This window comes from Anser cygnoides, chromosome 5 (assembly GCF_040182565.1).
Source record: "Anser cygnoides isolate HZ-2024a breed goose chromosome 5, Taihu_goose_T2T_genome, whole genome shotgun sequence".
NCBI lineage: Eukaryota > Metazoa > Chordata > Aves > Anseriformes > Anatidae > Anser > Anser cygnoides.
The window spans coordinates 36960142-36984477 of NC_089877.1; the positions used below are offsets into that span (position 1 = coordinate 36960142).

At 41.0% G+C, this 24336-nt stretch overlaps 1 protein-coding gene and 1 long non-coding RNA gene across 5 annotated transcripts in view; one reads left to right on the plus strand and one right to left on the minus strand.

The window, feature by feature from the left end:
* Positions 1 to 26: 26 nt before the first annotated feature.
* GTF2H1 (general transcription factor IIH subunit 1) lies at positions 27 to 23846 on the plus strand. Of its 2 annotated transcripts, none has more exons than XM_066998937.1 (15): positions 27 to 434; positions 4132 to 4300; positions 6122 to 6314; positions 8748 to 8910; positions 10519 to 10612; positions 11336 to 11485; positions 12520 to 12599; positions 13347 to 13477; positions 14651 to 14738; positions 16047 to 16135; positions 16990 to 17107; positions 17900 to 17990; positions 19448 to 19563; positions 20407 to 20499; positions 21136 to 23846. In XM_066998937.1, exons 2-15 carry the CDS (start codon positions 4147 to 4149, stop codon positions 21220 to 21222), a joined length of 1647 nt encoding a protein of 548 aa, XP_066855038.1. In that variant the 5' UTR covers positions 27 to 434; positions 4132 to 4146; the 3' UTR covers positions 21223 to 23846. The 2 variants fall into 2 exon arrangements, with proteins under 2 accessions (XP_066855038.1, XP_013047105.2); XM_013191651.3 differs by lacking the exon at positions 27 to 434 and adding an exon at positions 545 to 1057.
* The window catches only part of LOC136791032 (uncharacterized), a 40287-nt gene continuing 19654 nt past the window's right edge, over positions 3704 to 24336 (minus strand). For 2 of the 3 annotated variants that reach the window (XR_010832119.1, XR_010832121.1), the window contains exon 5: positions 3708 to 3833. This is a non-coding gene — a long non-coding RNA (uncharacterized lncRNA). Of the gene's footprint in view, positions 3834 to 11810; positions 11950 to 24336 lie in introns of all 3 variants that reach the window. The other variant, XR_010832120.1, reaches the window with a different exon arrangement.

Below are 24336 nucleotides of genomic sequence, written 5' to 3' on the forward strand. Positions count from 1 at the left end.
CGGGCGGCGCCGAGCTGGGAGCGGAGCGGCCGGGGCCTGCCGGGCCCGATGGCGGGGGACGAGCGGGAGCCGCGCCCCGCGGGGCCGGGTGACGGCGGGGACCGGGGAGGGCCGGGCGCGGCGGGCGGGGGGGAGCGGCGGGGTGGGCGCGGCACCGGCGCCGCCGCCCCCCCTCCGGCCGCTCCCGTCATGGCGGCGGGGGAGGGGCCGTCACGTGAGCCGGGAGGAGGAGGGAGGGAGAGCGGGAGGGGCGGCCACGTGACCGCCGGGCCCGCGCGGCGGCGGCCCGCTCCCCCGTCACGTGACGCGGCCTCCTCCCTCCCTCCTCCCCCCCCTCCGCGGCGTGTTCCGGTCACGTGCCCGCCCCCCGCCCGCCCCATGGCCCCGGCAGCGGCGGCCCGACCCCCCTAGCGCCCGGCCGGCCCCCGCCCACGGTAAGCGCCTGGGGGGGGCGGCGGGGCCGCGGCTGCGGTGCATCGCGGGGACGCGGCCCTCAGGCGCCCTCCTTGCGGCCGCGGTCCGGCCCGGCTCGGCCCGGCCCGGCCCGGCGGGGAGCGTTAGGCCGGGAGGGCTCCGCCGGGACCGAGCCCGGGCGGCGGGAAGGTGGCGGGGGGCACAAAGGCGGGGGCCCGGGGCAGGCCGGCGCGGTGGCGGCTGCGCCCCGAGGGCGCCGCTGCGGCGGCTCCCGGCCCCGCGCTGAGGTGACGGGGCGGCGGGGCCGCGCCTCGGCGGGCCGGCTACCCGCTGGGACCGGCTGCTGCCCGCTAGGACCGGCCGCTGACCGCTAGCGCCGGCTGCCCGCCGGTACCGGCTGCCCGGCCTGCCCTGCGGCAGCGGAAACCGAGCGGTGAGGCTGGCACAGCCCGGCTGCCGGCCCCTGCCCGCATCTGAGTTAGCCAGCGGTGTAAAGGTTTCCTCCGTTCCTGCTCAGACCTCCCCGACCCCGCAGGAGGAGGCTGGGGCCAAGTGCTGGTAACGGAGAGCGCTCAGCGGGGCGTTACGAGGCAGGCTCCCGGCTTTGGGACAAGTTAGGAAGAGTCTCTGCGTTAAAGGCAAGGTAACCGTTGAAATGTAATGGCATTGCCAAAAAGCTGTGTTCACTTCCAAAAGCTGGTCAGGCATTGAGTGGGTTGCCCAGGGAGGTGGTGGAGTCACCATCCCTGGGGGTGTTCAAGGAAAGGTTGGATGTGGTGCTTAGGGACATGGCTTAGTGGGTGATGGTGGTGGTAGGGGGAGGGTTGGACCAGCTGATCTTGGCTTTTCCAACCGTAATGATTCTAAGACTCCCATAGAGCTGGGAGAGGAGGGGTTAGTCATAGATAAGCAAACAGGACCTTTTGTTTTGTTTTACGCCAAGCTGAAGCTTCCTGATTGATCTTGCCAGTTGTAAATTGCAGCTGACATTAACATCCCCAAGACAGGCTTGATGACAACTCATACCCATGGGTTAAGGCCTACCCCTTTATCCAGATGGTTTTCAGAGCTACCAATCATGTCTTTAAAAGCTTTGTCACTACAGAATTTTCAAATAAACTGTCTGGTTTTCCTGTTCAGGAAGATGCTTAAGCCAGAGAAAAGTCTTGTCTTCCAAAATATGCAATTGAACAACTCCAACACTGCTTCTTTTAGCAGCAGATTAAAATTATCAGTCAAAGATGTAAAATAAGAGAATTTCTCCCTAGGAATGTTGCAGTTGTTGCCTCTTTGAGCAGCAATATCATCATCTGCAGTACTGGTTCCTGGAAGCTTCAGCACAGTTGTTAAATATAGATGTTAGGATATTGGGGCAGGCGTGAGCAGATCATTGATGGCTCTCACCCTTCTTCATCGTAAGCCTTAAGTGTCAAAAAAAAAAAGAGAAAGTGACTGGCTCCCTGCATGTGCACGGTGAGGATATCGCCTTCCCCTCTGCAGTCAATAGGAGACCATCCTCACGCTTTTCTAGCAGCTGGGTGAGATTTCTATTTTAGAATTTTGGACTACTTGTAACAAGAGAAGCCATCTTGTTCTCGTTAGTGAAAGACGGTAACTTTTCTAAGTCCTGATTATTACTCTGTTTTACTCTTTCTGATGTATTGTTTAAAAGACAGCTCGGGGTTTTCTCCATTTTGGGTAATGCTTGTTGTGCATATCATCCTACTGCCACCATAAATTACTGCATGAAAAAGGAAGCAGAGCAGTGACAAATAAGAACGGCAGCAAGCTCATGCATTCGCTCTCCCAGAAGGTAGAATGAGCCACTTGTGGGATAATTGTGCGTTCACAGATTGCACACTGCAGGGTACTGTGCTAGAAGCACTGCGTCTGTAAAGGAGAAGTTGCTAGCTGCTGATCATTTTCCTCCTAGTTAAAAGACTGCTTGTAGGTGGGTGAAATAGCATGGTTAAAAGCAAAGCAACTTGCATCAGAAAGCCTGACTATGGAAATGCTTTCCTTTTCTTTCTGTTCAGAACGATTTTAATTCCTTTGCATTTTGTGGTTTTGTCTCTACTGCATTTGCTAATAATGACCTCAAAGGACTGTAAATTAACAAGGGGAGAAAAGCGTCAAAATCTGTAGTCTTGCGTATATTGAGGTTTCTGGTCTATTGGATTCTGTGGCTAGCTGCCTTTTTCCGGTAAGGATAAGGTGCTGATGAGAGACTACGGACCTGCAACAGGAAATTCTCCATAAAATGGTAGCATAAATAGCACCGAAAGAGAATAATGCTGCTGGGGAGACTGTAATGAATTATGCTAGGAAACAGTCCTGAAATTATGCCATGCAGTTTTCCTTGAGAGAGCAGTATTAGCAGGGCTGCTCTGAATGTGGCACAGCATGTTCTAGTGGCTGCTGCAGTGGTGCTGATGTGAACCCCCACGTTCAGCTCAGCATCACTGAAGTCTTGGGCGAAGCCTTGGCTGAGTGACGCGATAAATGAGCAAAGCTTAAGTGCAGAGCCCGTTTGCCATTGAATCAGTATTTTACTTAACGCATTGCAATGATGGGTTTTGACTTGCCGAAGGGAATGCTATCCTACTATTTAGATTGTCAGAGTAAGATCTCCTATCTTGCTGATGTCTTTAAAAAAAAAACAAAACACTGCTATCTGAGTTTCAATACTCAGAAGTATCATTTTGTGATACCTATTATTAGTGTGATAGGTGATGTAAATTGCTTTTTGAAGTTTGATGCAGACACCAGCAAACATTATTATAAAACACATAAAATACGTGTATCACCTTTTGAAAATACTGTTCTATATATCAACAGAAAAGTTTGTGGTGTACAAAATACAGCAATTGGACAGACTAAACGTTTACAGCAAACATACTAAACCTGGGATTTTTTGATAAGTGTGCAACAGTATGTTAACAAAATCTAGACATACCTATGGCATACATATTCTCTTGAGACATTTAAGGCTGTAGAGTGAACCTGAAAAGAGGAGGGATGGTGACTACTGGGAAGATTATCAAAAGGACTCGTGGCATGTATCAAAAGGTTAGTCGATGAGAGGCTAGTGAAAAAATGCCCAATCTTTTGAAGCAGGTATAACACAGTCCAGTCCCTCTGAGGGATGGGGATAGGAGACTGGACAGCTGGGATCAAGCGTACCAAATATCGTTCAAGTCTTGGGCAAAAATCACTACAGTAGAAACAGGACTGTAACTGGATTGTTATCTTTAGTGCAGAGGAGAACTGAAAATCCTTGTTTTTTCACATACCTTGTATCCCTCCCTCTTGTGAAATGATTTAGCATCTGCTGTTCATACTGAAGAAGGAAAATGCTGCCAAATGCCAGAGGAGATCTGGAATTTGTGTTCCTTGTGTAGCTTTGGTTTTCTTCCGAGCTTGAAAAAACAGTAAAGAAAGGTTAAAATAGGAGAACTTGGTTATCAGTTTAAGGTGTGCAGGTCTTTTATGGGAGCACGAGGAGTCTCAGCAATATAATTAGGTGAATTATTTAAGTAGCTCGCACTGTTTTGTCTAAATAAATTTGCTAACTGCATGGTCACAGGGGAGCATGTCTATCTGCATTAGTTCAAAAATGATGTAGGCATTAATGAGTAAATGTGGGCTGTAATACCTTGACAGGAATAGTAGGAGATAAGTGATGATGATGATAATCAACTCTACTCTTTTTAATAGTTCCTTGTAGCCACAATGGCGACATCATCTGAAGAAGTGTTACTGATTGTAAAGAAGGTACGTCAGAAGAAGCAGGATGGGGCTCTCTACCTTATGGCTGAAAGGATAGCATGGGCACCTGAAGGCAAAGACCGCTTCACAGTCAGCCATATGTATGCAGACATAAAATGTAAGTAAAGACTTTTCCTATTCCAGCTTCAGTAAGTGGTGTTTCAAGAAATGTTTAAATACAGTCCAAAGCTTATTTGCTATAAAACACTGGTAGGTAATTCAGGAAGGTTGCAAGGGTCTGGGGCTTTGTCTAGGCTATTCTGTATAGCAGCAGTGGTCAGGACCATGGTGCGTGCTTAACAGTTGATAAAGGATGTAATTGCAGAACTTCTGTACTCTTCAGATTTGTTACACTGCACTTTCTATTAACTTTTGAAAAATTTCTGCGATAAATCAAACAGAGAAATTATCTATGCCATATGCTTGTGGAGGGAAGGGTGGGAGGAGGGTTGAGGAAGAGTATAGGATTTTCAGGGTCTAACACAGAAGCTGTCTGGCATGTCATCTGTTAAACTATGCATCTAAAGCTGTTCCAGTTTTCAGATAAAGTGAACCTCACTGTTTTATTTTCATCCAAGAGACCACAGCTTCACAAGTGCTAGCTTCTGTAGTTTGGCCTGACTGTAATGCACCCAATAAGTGTTTGCTATTGCAATAGCAGAGTACTTGCAAGTCAAAACTGAACAGGAAACGTCTATTCTATGCTGCCTTTCTCGCTCCAATTAGTACTCGTGTTCCATGTGTTGTAATGCTAAAAAAGAATTTTAAAATGTTGTATGCATCACTTGGTTAAGCTTTAGTGATTACTGCTGTCAGAAGTCACATACAAGTACTGCAGCATGATCAAAAGTGTGTGTGATGAATCAAAACTAATATGCTGTTTTCTGAAATACAAATGTGACAAGAAGTTTAAAGGGTCTGTTCACTTATATTCAATTTTGTGAAGGTTTTATCCAGCCATTTAGCTTATACACACTTAAGCAGCTTACATATTAAAGTGTACAGGCATATAAGTCATTATAACTTAGATGACTCGCGCTTATTTGTTTTTTTCAAAATCAAAAAAGTGGGATAAGAAATTTGTAAGAAAGATCATGATTTAGGGGTGACCTTTGGTTCCTGTCTCCAAGTTGCATTGGAGAAAGGGGCCAAGATTGGGAGTTAGGTGGGTGCCATTTGCAGGGCTATGCTGAAGTCAATATAACAAAACAATCCATAAATGTAGTTGTTTACTGTCCATAAACTTAGTTGTTCTAGCCTCTGGTTACAAAAAGCAGGAGTTAGCTTTTTCTTATGAGTCATTAGGGTGTAGTAGCACCTTGGAGGCACCTGGGGATCACCTTTGGGGAGTACTGTGGCTAACTTTGCTTACAGCACGCCGCTTGAAAACAGCATACTTTTGCTGTCAACATCCTGTTACCCCACCCTGCATCTGCTTTCTTACTACTCTTCTGTGGGAGCTGGCCCAGCTGGAAAAACAGAAGGGGGGTTACTTTTTAATGGCTCGGTTCCTTGGCTTGGCCTGCTGCACAAACGCTAGCACCAGCGCAAGAGAGGCAGTGGGAAGAAGGGGCAAGGGTGAAGTGACAAGGCTGTCACCTTTCAGCAGCAACCTGGACTTGTACCAGGTTGAAGTCTCCAGGTGATGAAAAGCTAATTCACAGGAGTTTGCTAACAGAGAATGTAGTGAATACCAAGCTGAATCTGGGCTCCTGAGCTGTGGCTGAAGGATACTGGGTTTTGGAGAGGACAAGGTGCAGCATTCCAACTAATTTAAGGGGAGGACTCTGTTCTACTTGTATGGCTGGAGTTCACACGTAGGATAATGACATTTAATTGGATGATGTGGATAACTGCTTGTAACCAAATACTCTAGGGTAGACAGTTTCTTATATAAGCTTACTGTCTGTTGCTAATTAATGCTCTCTGTGTAATCTAGGCCAGAAAATCAGTCCAGAAGGTAAAGCTAAAATTCAGCTTCAGCTAGTATTGCATGCAGGGGACACAACCAACTTTCACTTCTCCAATGAAAGCACAGCAGTGAAGGAGCGAGATGCTGTAAAGGATCTTCTTCAACAACTGTTGCCCAAATTCAAAAGGAAAGCTAATAAAGAACTTGAGGAGAAAAACAGGTAAAGAGAAAGGAGTCTGAAAGCTGTCTTTGTTTTTATAAGTCTTGTCTAACTTGTGTTGTATTGCAACGTGGTTTGCGATGTTGCATTTGTAAAAATCTCTCCGCTTTCAATTTAGAGGCAGTTCCTCAGGACTTATATAACTCTAACATGTTGAGACTGTGCTTGTGTTCTCAGTGACACATTCTCGAGGTGTAAAGGCAGCCAGACCAGCTGCTACCCAGTCTTTGTTACCTATGCTATGAGATGAAAGTGCCCAACTGGCAGTCTGTCTCTTTAGTGTGCTTAAGTACATAAGTACCAGTGAGAAAAGCTGTCTGAAAGATTTTTTTTCCAGAAGTTCTCACCTTCCTTGATTTGTGCTTGTTTTTTTCCTCCCTGCATAACCCTTTCCTTCCTGCCTGCCCCTGCCAAATATTCTCCTGTTTTTTATATACTATACTAAATTACTCAATTTTTTCATACATCTCACTTGACATGTAGTAGTTTGTTATTTGGCACGCAGGATGTTTATTCTAAAAAGAATTTAGAGATGAGTTTCAGGAACTAAGTCCTTCTTTAAAAGGGCTTTTAAGATTTGCTTCCTTTCCTATAAAATATTTGTTTTAAACCAGCCCTTGTGGGCTTAGGGCACACTTCTCTGTGACTCCCCAGATGAGTTTCACTAGCATCCCCTCTGAATCCTGTATCTGCTAGCTTCCCTTTTCAAAGACTGTTGTAGCTTTGAACTTATCTAAGTTAAAGGTAAACTTTATATTTTTTAACCAAAAAATAGGACTTTACTGGGCAGATTAGATCTTTACAAAGGGATTTCCCAAACAGACAAGAATCCTTGCACTGGAGCTCTGACAAATCTGAGATGAACTGTTTTCAGTACTGCAGTGACAGCTAGACTCTACAGTAGTGCAGGCTACCTTGGCACTGTTACCATACTGGTTTCTTTATGCTAATTCCTTATTTCTAACAGTAACACCACCAAGTAGGTGGACAGTCTTAGCTCTCGATCTTTGTAGCTGTAAATGGAGTTTTACAGTACTATGCTATGTGGCATTAATAGCTTTTCTAGTTACAGAAAACTAGAATCAGAAAAGACAGAATCTTTAGAATGGACTGTTCTAGTCTGTTCTTTTAACAATTAAAGTTCAAGACCAGTGATGGGGCTTCACTAGCCTAATTTGGAAGAGATGAGGCCAAAAAGTCTAGCCTATTCTGGTACAGTACTTCATCCAGAGTCCTTGTGGCATTCCTCTGCTTGCTTATACTTGGGGTGAGGTATGTACCAAAATTCCAAGATTAAATGAGCTATTTCAAATTAAGATTATTTCCTGCTGCACTAATTAGTGGTCATGGCTACTAATCCATATTTGTTTAAAAAAAAAAAAAGGATAAAAAATAACCTTGGTAAGAAAACATACTAGCAATGTCCTGTCCCAGAAGGTTACCACTTCTATCTCATCCTACTTTGTCCTCAGAGCTGCTACAGACTTTGGCTCAGTCCAAATTGCAATCTGTCTATGTTCTTCCTTAGACTATGTACTATGTATTCATAAGACGCCTCATTTTTTTGTTCACAACCAAGACCCTGAGGAACATGCTTAAGGTTGTTGAGGTTATTGGCTAATTGTCCGTGTGCATGCATAGTTCCCAGCAGATAACCTAGTGTGGGCTTCTAATTGGTATACAGCTGCATGAAAAAGAGAACGTGAAATAACTGAAGTTTCTGGTGCATACCTTTTTTGTATCGTGGATAGTAAGGGTACTTGCTTGATATTTGGTTTCTAACTTCTGTAAACATTACTCCCTGGTGGAGGTAGTGACACCGAATGTTTCTGCAGCACTTGCACTGTATGCAGTAGTTAAGTGGTGAAGGTCCTACTGTCACCAACAGAAATGTAAATGAACAAAAATCTCAAGATCATGTGTGTTTTAAGCTATCTTATGCCATGCGTATTTTGTTATCTGTACTCTTGCACTAAAGTAGAGACCTGTAACTACCAAATTCTAAGATTTTAAACAAGAATTGGACAGTGCCCAAATCCCCTTTTTCTACTACGAGACTTTGGTAATGGTAGTTCAGGAAGAGTCAGTGTGCTTTTGCAGTTCACAAGACTCTAGTCTTGGGCATGCAAAGGCACAAAAGCTTCACAGAATATTTAAAGACAAGACATTAATCCCATATTAATGTTTTCCTAGGCTTTACTGTTTTGTAGCACTTAATGCTATTCCTTCAAGGTTTTTTAAGCCCTTTCTTCATTCTTTTGAGACAAGTATCGTTATTGAGGTTGGTTATTTACACAATCTTATTAAGAAATACACAGCATTTTTTGAAAGAAGAGTTAGTTTCTGTTCCTTTTGTGAACTCATGTTAGTTATGGAAATCCTAGTGATTTATTCTTCAGCGTTTCAATTGTATTCAATACATTCTTTTACCAGAATGCTGCAAGAAGATCCTGTTTTGTTTCAGCTCTATAAAGACCTTGTTGTGAGCCAAGTAATCAGTGCTGAAGAATTCTGGGCCAACCGTTTAAGCCTGAATGCAGGGGATAATTCTGCAGCACCTAGTAAGCAGGATGTGGGCATCTCTGCAGCATTTCTGGTATGTTGAACCTCTAATTTAAAACACTTTAGAGCAAACAAATTGGGGAAAGATTTCTGCTCTTATACTTTATTCCCATATACTTCAATGTTCTTCTTTCTCTGTTAAAATATTGCAAGTGTAAAGGGGAGAAAAAAAGTAAAGATTTTGTGCAAATCTGCAACCTCAAAATTCTGTCAATTTAAGATGCTCAGATTGAACTTAACCTTAAAGAGGCAATAGGCAGATGCTCTTTATACTGCTGCTTTGTCTTCCATGTAACAGAAAAAATGATTAACTTAGTCACTATAGTGTATTAATGCAATTAATTAATGCAGTAAAAGAGTGTCTGTTGCAACATCCATGTGCATAAATGAAGCCGCGAAGACACCCACACAAAGCAGTCTTATTCCTTCCCTGTGTTTGTTTTTCTAAGCTGGTACATGCTTTCAGCTAGCCAAAGAACAACTTGTACATCTGAAAGCTTGTTTTATCTCTTTCCCCAACTTTCAGTTATGTTATCCCTTCGTAAGATCTCAATGCTTTTGTAATCTGAATGCAATCTAAAAGTAATCTAGGTACAATCTTCAGATTCCTTCCACAGGGACGTGTTTTTACTCCTGCAACAAAACTCATACAGATTATGATTTGCTAGCTGGAATCCCATTTTTACCTTTGTAATGACTGTTTGCACACGCTAAAGGTTTGGGAGGGAAAGAGGAGATGGGAATTGTTTTCTGGCCTACCTGCCATACAAGTGCTCACTTTTCCCTTTATAAATACCTGAATCAGTTAAATGAATTTGTTTTGATTTTCTGTCACCGCACTATTCTTACACCTTAAAAAAAAAAAAGTGAAGCTTTCTTAAAGTAACTGATTGTTACTTTAATAACCAGTTTGTGTACACTGCATTTGTGAAGAAGAAATCTCTAGGTATGTGTGTTCTCATCCAAGTTAAAAATAACTGTCTGGCTCTGTTCAGAATGAGTGCTTTTCTAGAAACAAGGTAGTACTAAAAACTAGAATTTAAGTGTACAGGAAAATGAAGAAAAGGCAGCATATGCTTTCCTCGGTTACTGAGAATCTGACTCTGCTTGCTTGATGCAGAGCTTCCTAAAATGGTCACTGAACTGTAACTTGCAAGTTCTGACTAAGGCTTACAGTCAGTTTTTAAATGCAATGTTATTTATCACTTATACTGAGATGCTTTTAGTGCTTAAGAAAATAAGGTGTAACAACCATAAATTATCACTGATTCTTCGCTATCTGAATTCTTGAATGAACACCAAAAGATAGGGCATATACAGTAAACATGCCTTTTCTTGCTTTGGAACAAGGTTATATTAAACTAAGTATATCTCCCTTGATTGATGGTCTTTTTCATCTTCTAAAATCTACAGTCTACTTCTTGAATCATCCCTTAAGTGGCAAGTATAACAAACTAATTAATGCATGCTCTTTTATTTACCACTCCAAAAATAGCTATTTATGATCAAATATGCTATGTATTACTGGAGGAAGATGATTATCTGCAGCAGAATTTGACTTAGTTATGCCTTTTTTTTTCCTTCTCCATTTACAGAGGGAATTCAGACTTAAACTTTCTCCTCCCTGTATGCTTTTTTTTAGGCTGATGTACGGCCTCAAACAGATGGCTGCAATGGTCTGAGGTACAATTTGACTTCAGATATCATCGAATCCATATTTCGAACATATCCTGCAGGTAAGAATCGTGCTTTGCATTACAAATACATTAATTTAAGATTTGTTTACTACCATTTTACTCCAGGAAGACTACATTGCAAGCCTGAGCCTGTAAGTATAAAGGACTGTATCTTCAGTCTCTTTGGATGATTTTTCCCTGCCTTATTTCCTTAATTTGAGAAGGGATGGAAAGAAGTATGTGCTAAGACATGCTTTTGAAATGAAAACTTGATTTCATTAGATGAAAGCATTTCAACTTGTTGCACTGACTTTTTTTAATTGTAAGCAGTTACTTGGCTCCCATAATACGCCCCTACTGATCATGTCATTTTTTTTTTCCCTCCATGATACCACCTTTAGAGGAGGGCAAGAGACCGTTCCTTCCCTTGCACTATGCTGAACTCTGACAAGGGTTCCTTTTGGCTCTAGGTTAAAAATGCTAGATCCATCCTGAGAATAACTAGAATTCTGGTAAATAAGACTTTGTATGTGTGTGCGCGTGTGTGATTCAGATTAGAATATTCTGGTTTCTGTGATGTACATTTCTTTTCAGAGCACTAGGTAGTATTGTAAGGCATAGAAGAGTTTGCTGATGTTTAACTACTGCATTCCCTTACATTTAACTGGCACCAATGGTGATAGCACTAGACAGAAAGCACGGAAGCAAGCAAGGAATTTTCAATGTGAAGTACTGTATTAGGATTTGCAGAATACTTTGTAATCATTACTTGCTTGTTCACAGTAAAAATGAAATATGCAGAAAATGTTCCACATAACATGACAGAGAGGGAATTCTGGACACGATTTTTTCAGTCTCATTATTTCCATCGGGACAGACTCAATACAGGCTCAAAAGACCTCTTTGCAGAATGTGCCAAACTGGATGAAAAAGGTAAGTTTTCTTTTTCTGCAATAGGCTGTTAACTTAGCAGTATTATAGAGCACAAATCAAGAGGTATGGCTAGTGAACTTTGCAAAACTCAAGTCAGAGTTCTCATATGTCTATCTATTGGACATCTTGTTTGTCAAACTGTGAGAGGTAGAGATGGACATTGGAAGTTGTCTATAGCTTTATTATTCTTAGGCTGTCTGGTAGCAAATGCATTCCTTGAAACAAATGGGGAAGTGCTAGTACTAGAAATACCCTTTATCACAACTCAGGCAACAATAAATCAGTGATAAATTCCAAAAATAAGTGATCATGATAGTATACTTACGCTCTGCCATCAGTTACTATGGAATAACTTCCTTTACATAAGCCTTCATTTCATGCTGTGCGCACAATTTAGAGCAGGTATAGCTTTTGTGGTAGGATCAGTTTTCCACAATAGACAAACGTAGATCCTGTTACCTGTTCTGTCAGTCATTTTAATAGAAGCTTAAGTCAGATGATATTTAAGATTTCATATTAAACTTTTCTATATGATTACAAACCTACCTCGAATGTGAAGAGATGAGATCATTTAACACCATTCGTTGGTGCATGTTCTGTCTAGTGAATACATTTTATTAGGAATCCACAACCCTTCACAAGTAAAAGCTATCACCAGATACAAACTACCATTCTACCTAAGACAGTCCAGCAATACAGTGCCAAAATTAGAAGAAACAAAACTAAGGCCTCCCAGTTCCCACTAATACAACTAATATTAAATGCATCCTCTTTTTTATATATAGAACAGCGTTCAGTTGTGTAGAAGTTGTTGAAAGCTGCTGTAATTAGCAGGCTGCTCTTTTACAATAATATTCTAAATTTATGGCCTATTTTGAAGGGAACTTTGAAAAGGGTTGGAAGTTCTAGTCATGGTGATATTTGGACATCTGCAGAACCTTTGGCCTTTCCTTAAAGGTTAAATAGAGTGTAATAATCCCATAATTATTTCTGTTTTTTTTTCATGGTCTTTTCTTTCTGTTTCTTTCCTACAGGGTTAAAAACAATGGTATCTCAAGGAGTAAAAAACCCTCTGATAGATTTAACAGCTTTGGAAGATAAAACATTAGATGAAGTAAGTACTTGGCAAAAATACAAAAAAAATCGTTTCATTTAAGGGGAAAGTGGGTCTTTCTCCTGTTGAAATTACTACAAATGCTTATTCTAAGACAGGTCACTTACTAGGCTGCTATGCTTGTTGAGTACTCAACATTTACACAGTTATGTGTGTGAAGAACTGGAGCCTGTGCTCAGATGCCTGCCTTAGTGTGCTGGGTATAAAGTCAGACTTCTCTCTTTTTAAGAGGAATTACTTCGCTTTGCCTTCAGCCACCTGGTAACTGGGGAACACTGCCAGCATTAAGGCTTGAGGTTTTTTGAATTCCCAGTGCTATCACATCCTCCAGACAGGTGTCATTTAGCCTGCAGGCTGCTGGTGTTCTACAAGAAGTTAAAAAGAGGTCAGTAACACAATTGCTAGTTCTTACTTGCCATCCGTGCCTGTCTGTTTAGTACAGGTGATCCTTTTTTTTTTTTAAAGCTAGTCCTGTATATACAACAGATCAAGGTGTCTTATAAAATTACTTGTTTAAGACTTTTTTTCTGACACCTCTAAATGTTCAAGCATTTGAAGTTTTTTCAGGGCAGATGTGGGTGATGGTGGGGGGGGGGGAAGGTAAGAAAACACTGCTTCAGATGATGGTGCAGTATCACCCAGTGAAATTGCAAGGAGGTGGCACACAGGCTTCCTGACTCAGTGGAAAACACAGAATGGTCCTTCTGGCTTTGAGAGAGGAGGTAACTAGTGTTATTTTCTTTGTAGGGCTATGGTGTTGCTTCTGTGGCCTCTACATCAAATGCCTCAAAATCTGCTAGAGAAAGTAGCAATGCTGCCATTATAAAACGCTTTAATCATCATAGTGCCATGGTCCTTGCAGCTGGCCTCAGAAAACAGTAAGTTTAAATGTTATCTAAAAGCTAAATTTTGTTGCATACTTTAAGGAATTTCCAAAAGGAAAATACATCTGCAGTTCCTCATCCAGCCTCTTTTTATGAATGAACTATTAGGCTCTAGAAATGAAAGTACTGTTAGGTTCCATTTTACTTCATACACTTTTTTCAGAGCTGTCTGAAATGATAAATGCTATTTTTAGCTGGGTTGCTATCATACAAATCAGATACAGAAAAGGAAAGGATGTTTCTGCTTTAGCGCTCTAGCCTTGCTGAAGGCTGCAGAAGACAGAATTCTGTTGGTTGTGCAGGGGGAGAGAGGTCTGGTACAGGAAGTTCCTATTGCCTGCCTTCCAGGAGCAGGCCTGCTGGGGCTTCCTATAGCAGGTTGCATGGGAAGAGGTCAAAGCAGAAGCAGAAGAACAGTGTGACTTGGGTGGATCACGTTAGAGGTTTACCCAGTGCAGCACCCTGTCCCTGACCATGCCTTAAAGGTATCGGCTGGTTACATATATTTGTAGTGGAAAAACTTGTTAGAAGAGGAATGAAATGGGTTTGTTGTAAGGTCTGTGGTACAACTTGTTTATAGACAACCACCTAAACAACTGATTATTACTGTACCAAAATCCTACAGGCCTTACCTGTGAGAGATCTTATTTAAATCATTTCTTCTGCATGGCTGAGCTCCCTCTCATTGTTCTTGTCTCACCCAGAATGAGCAGTGGGCCTCAGATAACATTCTGGGTAATATGTGTTTCTGTTCCTCAGTTCAGAGTGAGACAAGACAGTAGCTCTCGTTCTGAAACAGTACTATTTCAGAGCTCCCATAGCTCTGCTAATACAAGATTGGCCTCAGTGTGTATGCAAAGTGTTTGTTTTGCATGATTTTGCTGTGTCCCACTTGCATTGTGGGCACGCTACTATTTCTGCAGAGAGGCAGAAGTACCCTTCCCTGCTGTTGAATTTCCCCCTTGACAAACAGGGTCATTTGAGGAATTGGTTCCTTTTATCTAGATCAGCTTCTATAAGTTAAGACATAAGGGGGGGGAAGCTGGTGGTATACAGTATGAAGACGCATATAGAGCTTTTGAAATAAATGTATTTACCTTGTCTCTAGCATGTATTTAAAACTTCCTTTGAGGTGGATTCTTTTTAATGCTGTTTCTCTATTTTAAGAGAAGCACAAAATGACCATTACAGTGAGACCAGCAGTATGGATGGAAACTCCAGGGATTCAGATTTCTTTCAACCACCAATGAAAAAGGTATAGTTAGCTGATGCGATTCTGGTTGAAAGGAATTGGATGCTGTCTCTTAAAACAATGCTGAAGGTTCATTATGTGTTTTAAGAAGTATCTAAAACAATACTTAAGTTAGCTTTGCTTAAAAGTATATTGAATAACAATTGAGGGCCAGTGAAAAGCTTTGTGCATAGAATATGTCTGTTGGTAAACATGAATGAACTACACCTTGAAGTACTGTTCTGTTATTCTCTTTAGTTATGCTATGCCCCATGAAAGCCAAGTTTCCAACATTGTTCTAATTGGACCCAGGTTCTTTCCATGCTGTGCAGATGTATTTTTGCTTTTTGCCTGAACACTTCTAGAAAACATACATATGAAAGAGAGAGGGGTGTTCAGGAGACAATATTAACTTGTCAAGTGTATGTTTATAGACGGGATGATTGAACTGGCACGCAGCAGCATTCATCTTAAAGTCAGAAGCTGGAGGAAGGTTCAACGGAAAGAGTAGTGATGCCTGGTGCATTGAACTAGGGCAACAGCCTGTTTCAGATGAACAACAGCAGCTCACAAAGTGGGGAAGAAGTACTACAACTGCTACAAAACTTAACTGAATACTCCTTGATAGAGTTGACAGCCAAAATAGAAAATGCCAAGCTGACTCAAAACCTGCATATGTTGTGAGAAAAGGCTGTAAAACACCCAAGTTGTTAAACGTTGCAGTGGTCAACAGCTTTGACTTCCTGAAAGCTGCAGGCTTTTACTGAGGAAGTAAATAGACCAGGACAAGAACAAATGTGATGATGAGAGGAATGAGAAAGTAGCATAAGAGTGGGAGCCTACAGAAGGAAAACTACCTGTGGTGTTACCCATGCTGAAAAAGTCTGTCACCACTGTGGTGACACCTCTCACCACGAATGCTCTAGCTCTATTGTCACCAAATATCTTGAGCAACTGTTAGGATGTTAGTCCTACACTCTTGTACTCCAGTCATTACATTATTACTATTTCTGTTAATCTGGAGATAGCAGGACTTATTTAGAGAGAAAAAAGAATGATGTATGTATAGCAAAATAATTTCTCAAGTGTCGGGGACTGTGAGTTTTGGTCAGAATCTACAGAAAAAGCAGTAGTGCCAAGACTTGCAAGCTGCACGTTTAAAACGGTACTGGGCTTAGGAGAGTAGACACAAACCATTCCAGCCAATTTTGTTTTCATTAAGGTGTTACTAGCCCTTTCACACAAACTCAGTTAAGTGAGAGAAAAAAGGCAGTAAATGTGCCAAATTGCGCTCTAATTAGTGAAGTGTACAATTCTTTGGTTTATTTTTAGGTGAAACTACAGGAGTCCATTGAATATGAAGATTTAGCAAAGAATAATAGCGTTAAAACTATTGCACTAAACTTAAAGAAATCTGACAGGTAAGTTAACCAAATATGCTGGGCTATTTCAGCATATTCTATCTAGCAGGTCTCATCACAGCCTGCACACAATCGGCTGATTTAGTTTCCACTGTGCCGCAATGAAGTGTGTTTAGGCTAAATTTAGAAACAAAACATGAATTCCTGCATAAACCATCTTCCAAGTAATTCCCATTTAAATTTGTAGTTTGATTTTACCTTGCTTCTCAGCTCGTTAAGCCTCTGTAAACCTACTAGGAGGGCTTTGATATAATTTCTATGACAATCTTAACAGACTTATCTTAAAGGTTCAGCACTTTGTTGCAGCTCAGTGGAAAAACGTGTAGCAAGTGTTCATATACAATTCCAAACAAAATCCACTCCCAGGGGAGAGAAGGGCTGTTGGGATAGTTTGGACTGGCCACTGCTCTTATATTTTTCTAGTAGTTGTTTTTTAGACTCTTCAGTTTAAGAACCATAGAAGTAACTTTAGAGAAGGAGTGATACCACAGGAAGGAGAACAGATCCAAATGTGCGTGTAACTTCGTTTAGCTGAGGTTCAAATAAAAGCAGTGTCAATTCCTTCATTATGATGATATTCCCAGAACTGAGCAAAATAGGTGGCACAGGTAGCTTTTCATTGGCAGAATGATGCTCGCAGATTCAATATAAACGTCTTATTTTGGTGCCATACCATTTCTAACCCAACCTCTTTCCACATGGCAATACATTTACTTTTCATGCCAACAAACAGGATTTAGATAGTGGAGTCAACAGTTGCAAAGCATCTAAAATTGCAAAGATATGAATGGCTGTCCAATGATTTTTTTCCATTTTTACCAACACTCCTATTAATATACTTTTCTCTCTCACAGGTATTATCATGGTCCAACTCCAATTCAATCACAGCAATATGCAACCAGTCAGGATATAATTAGTTCTTTTCATAGTATTAGGCAAGAAATGGAGGCATATGTACCCAAACTAACTCAGGTATGGAAGAATTTTCAGCAGAATTCCTTTCCTAATGTTAACATCTAGCTTTCTGTCTCTCGGCTACTGGAATTCTAACTCAGCCTAAACATAATTTACAACTTTAGGTGATACCTTTTGAGCTGTTGTGTTTAAAATATAAACACAGAAAATAATAAGAAAAAAAAAAGACAGTTGAAGCTTTTCTGATATTCAGAGTTATATTCTACCATTACCATATTGTTCTGAAGAAATAGTAAAGGCATAAAATAGTAAAGGAGGACAATCATGCAACATGAATGCTGGCAAATATTATTGATGCCACCCTCTGAAAATTAAGATATCATGGTGTTAGAAGGTCTAGTAAGCAGGCATATAACTGAATGGGTCTTTTACCCCAAAATGCATTTAGGTAGGATCTGTTTTTAAGTATGGGCTGCAGAGAAGTTCGCTTTTAGCAGCGTGTGGATAGTATGGCCATCTCACCAGCCAGTTTCTGAACTACCCTTCTTAAATTTGGCCATAAGAAAAGGGGTCACAACTGTGAACGTGTCACATCTCTGTATTGTGAGGATTATCCTGTAGGAGTAGCTGCGCAGCCAGTTCACATACTAGGTAAAGGAAAGGTTTGTTGGTTCATAATTGGAGAGCTTTCATTGAAAACATGAGCTAACAAAGCCAACTCATTTAATTCTTCAGTACAGCAAACTCTTCATCAGAGCTTCCACTGTATCTTCCCAACTATATCTACAATTAGGTTTCTTACACAATTTAATTTAAGGACTGAAATAATTGTTACCTCTTTCCCTTCAGGTTCTTTCAAGTGGTGATGCTACTAGCACTATTGCAGTCCTGTCACCTGGAGGAGCACTTATGCAGGGTGGAACACAGCAAGCCATAAACCGTAAGGACTTAGGATGTATAGTACTTGAATCACATTTTATTCCTTTTTAAAGCAGCTTGCTGTTTCATCTCTCTCTTAGAATATGTTACACTGATAAAGGAAATTCTGGAAACATGTAGCTGGAGTAAGACTGGTTATGGCAACAAGAAAAAAAAACAACCCAGGTACCCTATGAGGGCGGCGCTGGCCGTACCAGTGCAAGTGAATGACGGAACTTTACAGAGCAAGTGATAAAGGATGCACCTGATACTAAGTCGTTGTACAGTTAATGGGTTTGCTTGCTCAGCATTCTTACTTGTATTTTTTCCTGGATTTTAGAAAATAAAAGGCATAGTCTGGGAGAGCTCTAAAGAAGTGTGTTCTAGGTAATTGTTTGGAACTAGGTTTTTTGCAGCCTGCATTTAAGATCCACAGCTCCCTGTGAAGGATGTTTTTCTTGTGGACTACAAGGGTAAACAGGCAACCCCTCCTTCTCCCATCTCCATTCAACTGCTCTATTTCCTGTTGTCACATTCGTGCCAGCTTGAGTTCCCTTCCCTTTAGTCTCACAGCAGATGAATCCCTGTTCTCACAAGGCAGGGTTTAGTACGGTTCTCTAGTTCATATTTTGTACTTGATCTGAAGGACAGCAGAGACTATGCAGTCTGCTGAAGTAGTATGAATTTCTCATGGTAATAAACAGAAAGGAGTCAGCAAGCCAGTAACAAGGCTTTCTGGCCATCCCAACTGACAGACTGGGTGCTAAACTCCTTTTCATCAAACCTAACCACCTTCTTTTTAACAGCCTCATCCTCAAGTTTGTTATGTACTGTTCAAGTGACTGCTCCTGCCATTCTCAGTGACAGGCTGTGCTTTTTATCCCTGCTGTTTACAGTTGCGGTGCCCTCCCTGTTCTTGAACAGTGTAGCCATTTTTTTCTTTAAAGCGCTGCTGGGGAGAAAGTTCCTTGTTCCTGCCTAAACTTCTTGTCTTCCGTGTGCCCTGTCACTGACAGGTGCTGTGACTGTTCTCTTTGCCCATGTAACAGCGGGGAAAGTTAGAAGTTACATTAGCTTGCAGTATTCACCGCACACCTCACAGCCCATTTTGCACTGGGCTTTGAACAGAACAAGGCTCTGGTCCCAGAAGCAGTCAGTACTGCCCCGCTGTAACAACAATAATTATTTCTAATTATTACTTCTAATTCTGGATTAAAGCACAGTGTCCATTGTTAGCCTGGCTATAGATCTGCCTCAATATTATGAGTTTCCATGCATAGCCATAAATAAGCAACTGACCTGATCTAATGCCACTGATAGTCCTACTTCAGGTGTGAGGCACCTCAGAGTTCCCTCCCAGCCAACCTTTCTGTCATTCTACTACGAAATGTGTATTACTAAGCTTCTTCATTAGCCTAACATTCTCATTTTACATATGTTAGTTTTGAGTGAAGTGACAAAGCCTTTTTCCCGTTGCAGAGATGGTGCCAAATGACGTTCAGTCTGAACTAAAACACTTGTACGTGGCAGTAGGGGAACTGCTACGACACTTCTGGTCCTGCTTTCCAGTTAACACGCCATTCCTAGAAGAAAAGGTAAGGTGGAGCCTTCCTAGTGTGGGCATGGTTAAGACATGGTCATATCATGGTCTAAAATGACCATCATTAACTTGACGCACAGAACTCATCCCTAGAACTGAAGTTCACAGAACACTATAAAATGTGACTTTTTTTCAGCAACTTGGTACTATTGGCTAAAATCATACTTATCCCTGTAGGCCTCTTAACACCCTTCAGGAACACTTGCTGTGCTCTAGTTTCCAGCAGAATGGTTGGCTGTTTTCCAGCTGCAGATTTATCATTGTCAGTTTAACACACAGAAACTATCGTCCCCCCTTTCGCAACTTTTAAGACCTAATGTCTGCAACAATGTTTACAAGGAAGTTTTCCTTATCCTTCTATCCATTGCAAAAATCACTCAGCTTCAAAACATGCACTGCTTCTTAGAACAGAGCTGCCTTAATGAAAGGATGTGTGGCTGTAACCAGGTAGGATTGTTACAGTTTTTCTGTTGCCATTCTCAACCTCTGACCTCACGTGGATCACAAAGATTAAAAACTTGCATTCAGCCATCTTAAATTTTCTGCTGCAAAATGTGGCCTGAAATTCACCATACAGTCTTTGCGTGAAGAAAAAAAAAATAAAAAAAATGATGTTTTGGTTAATATCTATAGAATTCACTGACCACGTAATAGTAATCACCTTGCCACCACAGTGGATTTTCAGGCATGTTGTACTCAAAAATAAATATGCTTTAAGTTAAAGATGTTTTAGGAGTTTTTCCTTTCTCAAACTGTACATACTTAAAGTATCCCCCAGAATGAGTTACAAGGTGTTCTGTGCAAGCAATTACAACATTGGTTTCTGTCTCTCTCTCAGGTTGTGAAAATGAGGAGCAACTTGGAAAGATTTCAGGTGACGAAGCTCTGCCCATTCCAAGAAAAGATTCGGAGACAGTATTTAAGCACAAATGTAAGGGAAAATTACTCTTAACTTTAATTACATTATATTAATTACATAATTGGTAATGTGAATCGTAATTATCAAAGGATGGTGGCTTTGCTGCTTCTTATCCTATGTCATTTTGTTTTTTTTATTACTACTGAGAAAATTGGCAGAGGGAAATTAGGTACGAAGTTAGGTATGCCTTTTCTCCTTGACTCTCCCTGGCTACCTTGCTGAATGACAACAAACTTGTCAAGAGCTATAACTTTGGAAATTCCTCAAGTGAGACAACAGAAAGGGGCAAGTTATGTTTCACTTTCTATTTCCATCATGAAGTAGAACTTGAGCTACTTCAGAATAATCTCCTACCATATCAGACTTTAAGTGGTTACAGACTAAATACCGGAACAAACAGCAGAACCAAGTGTCACGTCCCTGGGACCTCTTCAGCTTAGTAGCTCTCTGAACTGCTACCTCTGCAGTTAGCATAGAGCTTCTAGGTCCTTTCTCTCCTCATCTGGCATGCCTCCTTGATCTTCGTGAGATCGCTCAGAGTGAATGAAAGGAATAATCCAACTGAGCATCTGTTTGATCAGAGGCAGGGGAGGGGATCTATTTCGTGGTAGCTGAGAGATTTATTTTTTTCTCCTCTTAATCTTTCAGTTGATAAGTCATATAGAAGAGATGCTGCAGACGGCCTACAATAAATTCCATACATGGCAGTCCCGCCGTATGCTGAAGAAGACGTGAAAATGCATGCTGTACAGGTTTGAGAGCAAAATCTGCAATAGGTATAGGAATACAACCTAGCACACGTGCAGATCTTATAGTTGTTGCAGGAGGACCTGCAAGCTGTGGACTTCTGGAAATGATGCTAACTGAACTTGCACATTTTTTTGAAAAAGGAACTGAGATTAAACTTGAAAAGTAGGGAGAAAAACAAGGAAGAACCAAAACAGAAGAGCTGAGGCGCAAAAATATTTAAAAGACACTGTTTACTGCAGTTACTCAGGAACTGCTTATGATTTGCATAAAGAGCTGCTTTCAGAAATAAAAAATTTAAAGAGGGTGTATTAATAAAATCTGTTTTTCTGTCTAATTTTTTTAAGAAATGTATGGCACAGGGTAGAAATCAAAAGTTTTTCTTCACTGGATTCTGACATTTTATTGAATTCCGTTTATACTTTCTGCAACCGTTTAACAATATTTTAAAATATAGCAGAAACTGGTTTTGCTCCAAACATTTGGGAGAGTGTAGGTGTCAGAAGACAAGCTTCTGCCATATATTTTCCCCACCAATTGGAAGCAAGAGGCATTGCACTGAAAGCTGTCTATGGTCTGGGGTCCCTGAAGGCACATGGGGCAAACTTTTGCCTGAAGTCTTGGATTTTTATGCAGATTTTTTTCAGCCATCAGGTTTGCATGTTTTCCTTCGAGTGCAAGCGTGTGCTACTGCAATCTTTTTTTAAGGTGGCATTTGTTCTGAGGAGAGAATGCATTTTTAAAAATGAAGTTAAATAAAGTTTCTTACAAAAGCAGTCATTTATTTTCAATTTAGACTTTTTTATTATTTCTTCCCTTAAATCTGTTTTCCTTCACTCTTCCCGTTTGACTGTTACACTATTTTTGGCGAATTGATAATCATTGCAAAGAGAAAAATGTGTTATTTACACAGTGTCCATAGCTATTGGGAATCTGTGCCATACTTTGTTCCAAACAGAACCAGTTCACCATTTCAGACCAACTTGTCTTGTATTAAATGTGACTTAAATGCAGAGTAAATCTGTTTTCTATGATAATATGCAGTTCAATTACATCCTTGTATTTTGTTGTCATCTTGACTGTACTAAGGCCCAGGATGGGCTACTGAGCTTTTTTACTTCTGACTAAACGTGACTGTTAGGTATAGGAGGCATTTACTACAAAGACAAATCAGTGACTATACTTATTCAAAGGAAGCACAGCAGTGTTCTGTAAGGCAGAAAAAATTCCCATTAGCCTGCATGATGGCTAAGGTTTTGCCACCACTGGTATGACGTTAAAACATTATAGTATGATTCCAGGTGGAAAACTCCTGTAAATTCCTTCAGCAGAAGAGATGTATTTGTACAGCCAAGTCTGTGCTTGTTCTGTGCTGCTGCTCCATTTATGCAAGAAGGGGTTTTCTTTAACTAATGTGTGGAAGCCAGCAGCTTCTGTATATCCAGTGTTCTTGGATTTTTGTATTATGATAAAAGCCGAGTTTCAGTTAAACGTCACTGTCCTCACCCAAATTCTGTTTGGAAATGTATGCTTATTGTTAAGCCTAGTTTTCCTGTCTGCTTTTGCAGATAGATGCATGATACCTGCTCTGTGATGTTAATGTGGTTTGCTACAAGAAGTGACTGGGCTCAGCAAGAGGGACGTGTTTTTTTGGTGGGGTAAAAGCTTCACTAGACATTAACAGGTATACGTACAGCATTAGTGGGAAGAGGTGCACATCTTGTCAAAAGTTGCCTCTTGTGATAAACAGTTTCTCTAAAACCTAGGCATAGGGTATGGCTTTACTAAGTCTAATACTCTTAAAAGTGCAGACAGCTCCCAGAAAGCAAGTGCAGTTTCGCTCTGCCCCACTCCAAAGCATTCACTCTAGTAATTCTGTGGCCAAATTTCAACTATTTAGAGAAAGCTGTAGTGGCTTTCATCATATCAGAGGGCTAGGTTCAAGAAAATCTGATTTATATTCCGTGCCTGAAGCTATGAACAACACATGTGAGTATTAGATCGCACTGAGGCTTTGCAATAATCATTTCCTTTTAAAAGGAATAGACCAGAGTTTGGAATATGGAACTAAATCTTTGATTTGAATCAGTATTTAGGATTCCTGGAACACTGGACAAAATGCTTAGAGTGTAAAAAGTTTCAGTGCATCACAAGAAGATTTTACAGTTCAAAGGACTGTTTGCAATCATTATGGGGGGTGGTATTGCTATAGCTTTAAGTTATTGGTGCGATATCAGGCTATCAATTACTTAATTACTAGAACTGTGTGGGAGAGAAGGAGGAGAATGCTAAATTCAACAGTTTTGCCTAGAGACTGTACAGGCAAGGCTGCTATGCACTTCATATTGCTTTTTCAGGTATTGTGGCAATAAGGCACAGGCCCCTCCTACAGTAAGGGAGGTCAACTAAATATTTTCTCCTATGTTGTATTCCCCTTTTCTGTAGCATGGTCCAAAACCCAGATTCATTCCTTAAGTTTTGAAACGGAATCATCATGCATTATATTACTATTGGAATCTTTATACTGACTTGTATTTTTAATGAGAATTCATAAAACTTGTATCATTGGCATTGATCTAAGATTTGTAGAATAAACCCTACTGAATTCTAAAGTCAAGTCTTCTCTAGTGCTTAGGCTGTGTATTTTCTGACGTTCAATCAAATCCCAACCAGTCTATACAAGTCTAAAATAAAAGAATGCTGCATTTAGTGCTAGCTCAGCTGTCCCCTCACGCAGGGTTACAATACAGTTACTGTTAAATTCTTTCATTTTTAGAGGTTGAAAGCTTTTTCTGCTACGTGGGGAGTTCACACCATCACTGGTACTACTGTGCCCCTGTTCCTGCTCATACAAAAGCCAGTTTAAGTCTCCATGGATTAATACTTAGCTTGTTCCATACATTGATAGAGCAGCTGCTGTTCCAGGAGAGCTGCACAGGCTGCTTTGTCAGCCATTCAAATCTGAGCTTTGCTAGTAATGGAGACAGGATATCTTAAAAGCAGATATTAACACAAGTCTGGCTCAGCTTATTTGCAGCCTGGGAATTTCAGCAGATGAAAATTCTTAGATGCACCACAAAAAGGGCTGGGCCATTTCTCACG

Coding starts and splice junctions, on each gene's coding strand:
- GTF2H1 (XM_066998937.1), top strand. CDS start 4,147: ATGGCGACATCATCTGAAGAAGTGTTACTGATTGTAAAGAAGGTACGT. Junction 10,613..11,335: donor ATTTCGAACATATCCTGCAG/GTAAGAATCGTG, acceptor GCTTGTTCACAG/TAAAAATGAAATATGCAGAA. Junction 17,991..19,447: donor AACACAGCAAGCCATAAACC/GTAAGGACTTAG, acceptor TTCCCGTTGCAG/AGATGGTGCCAAATGACGTT.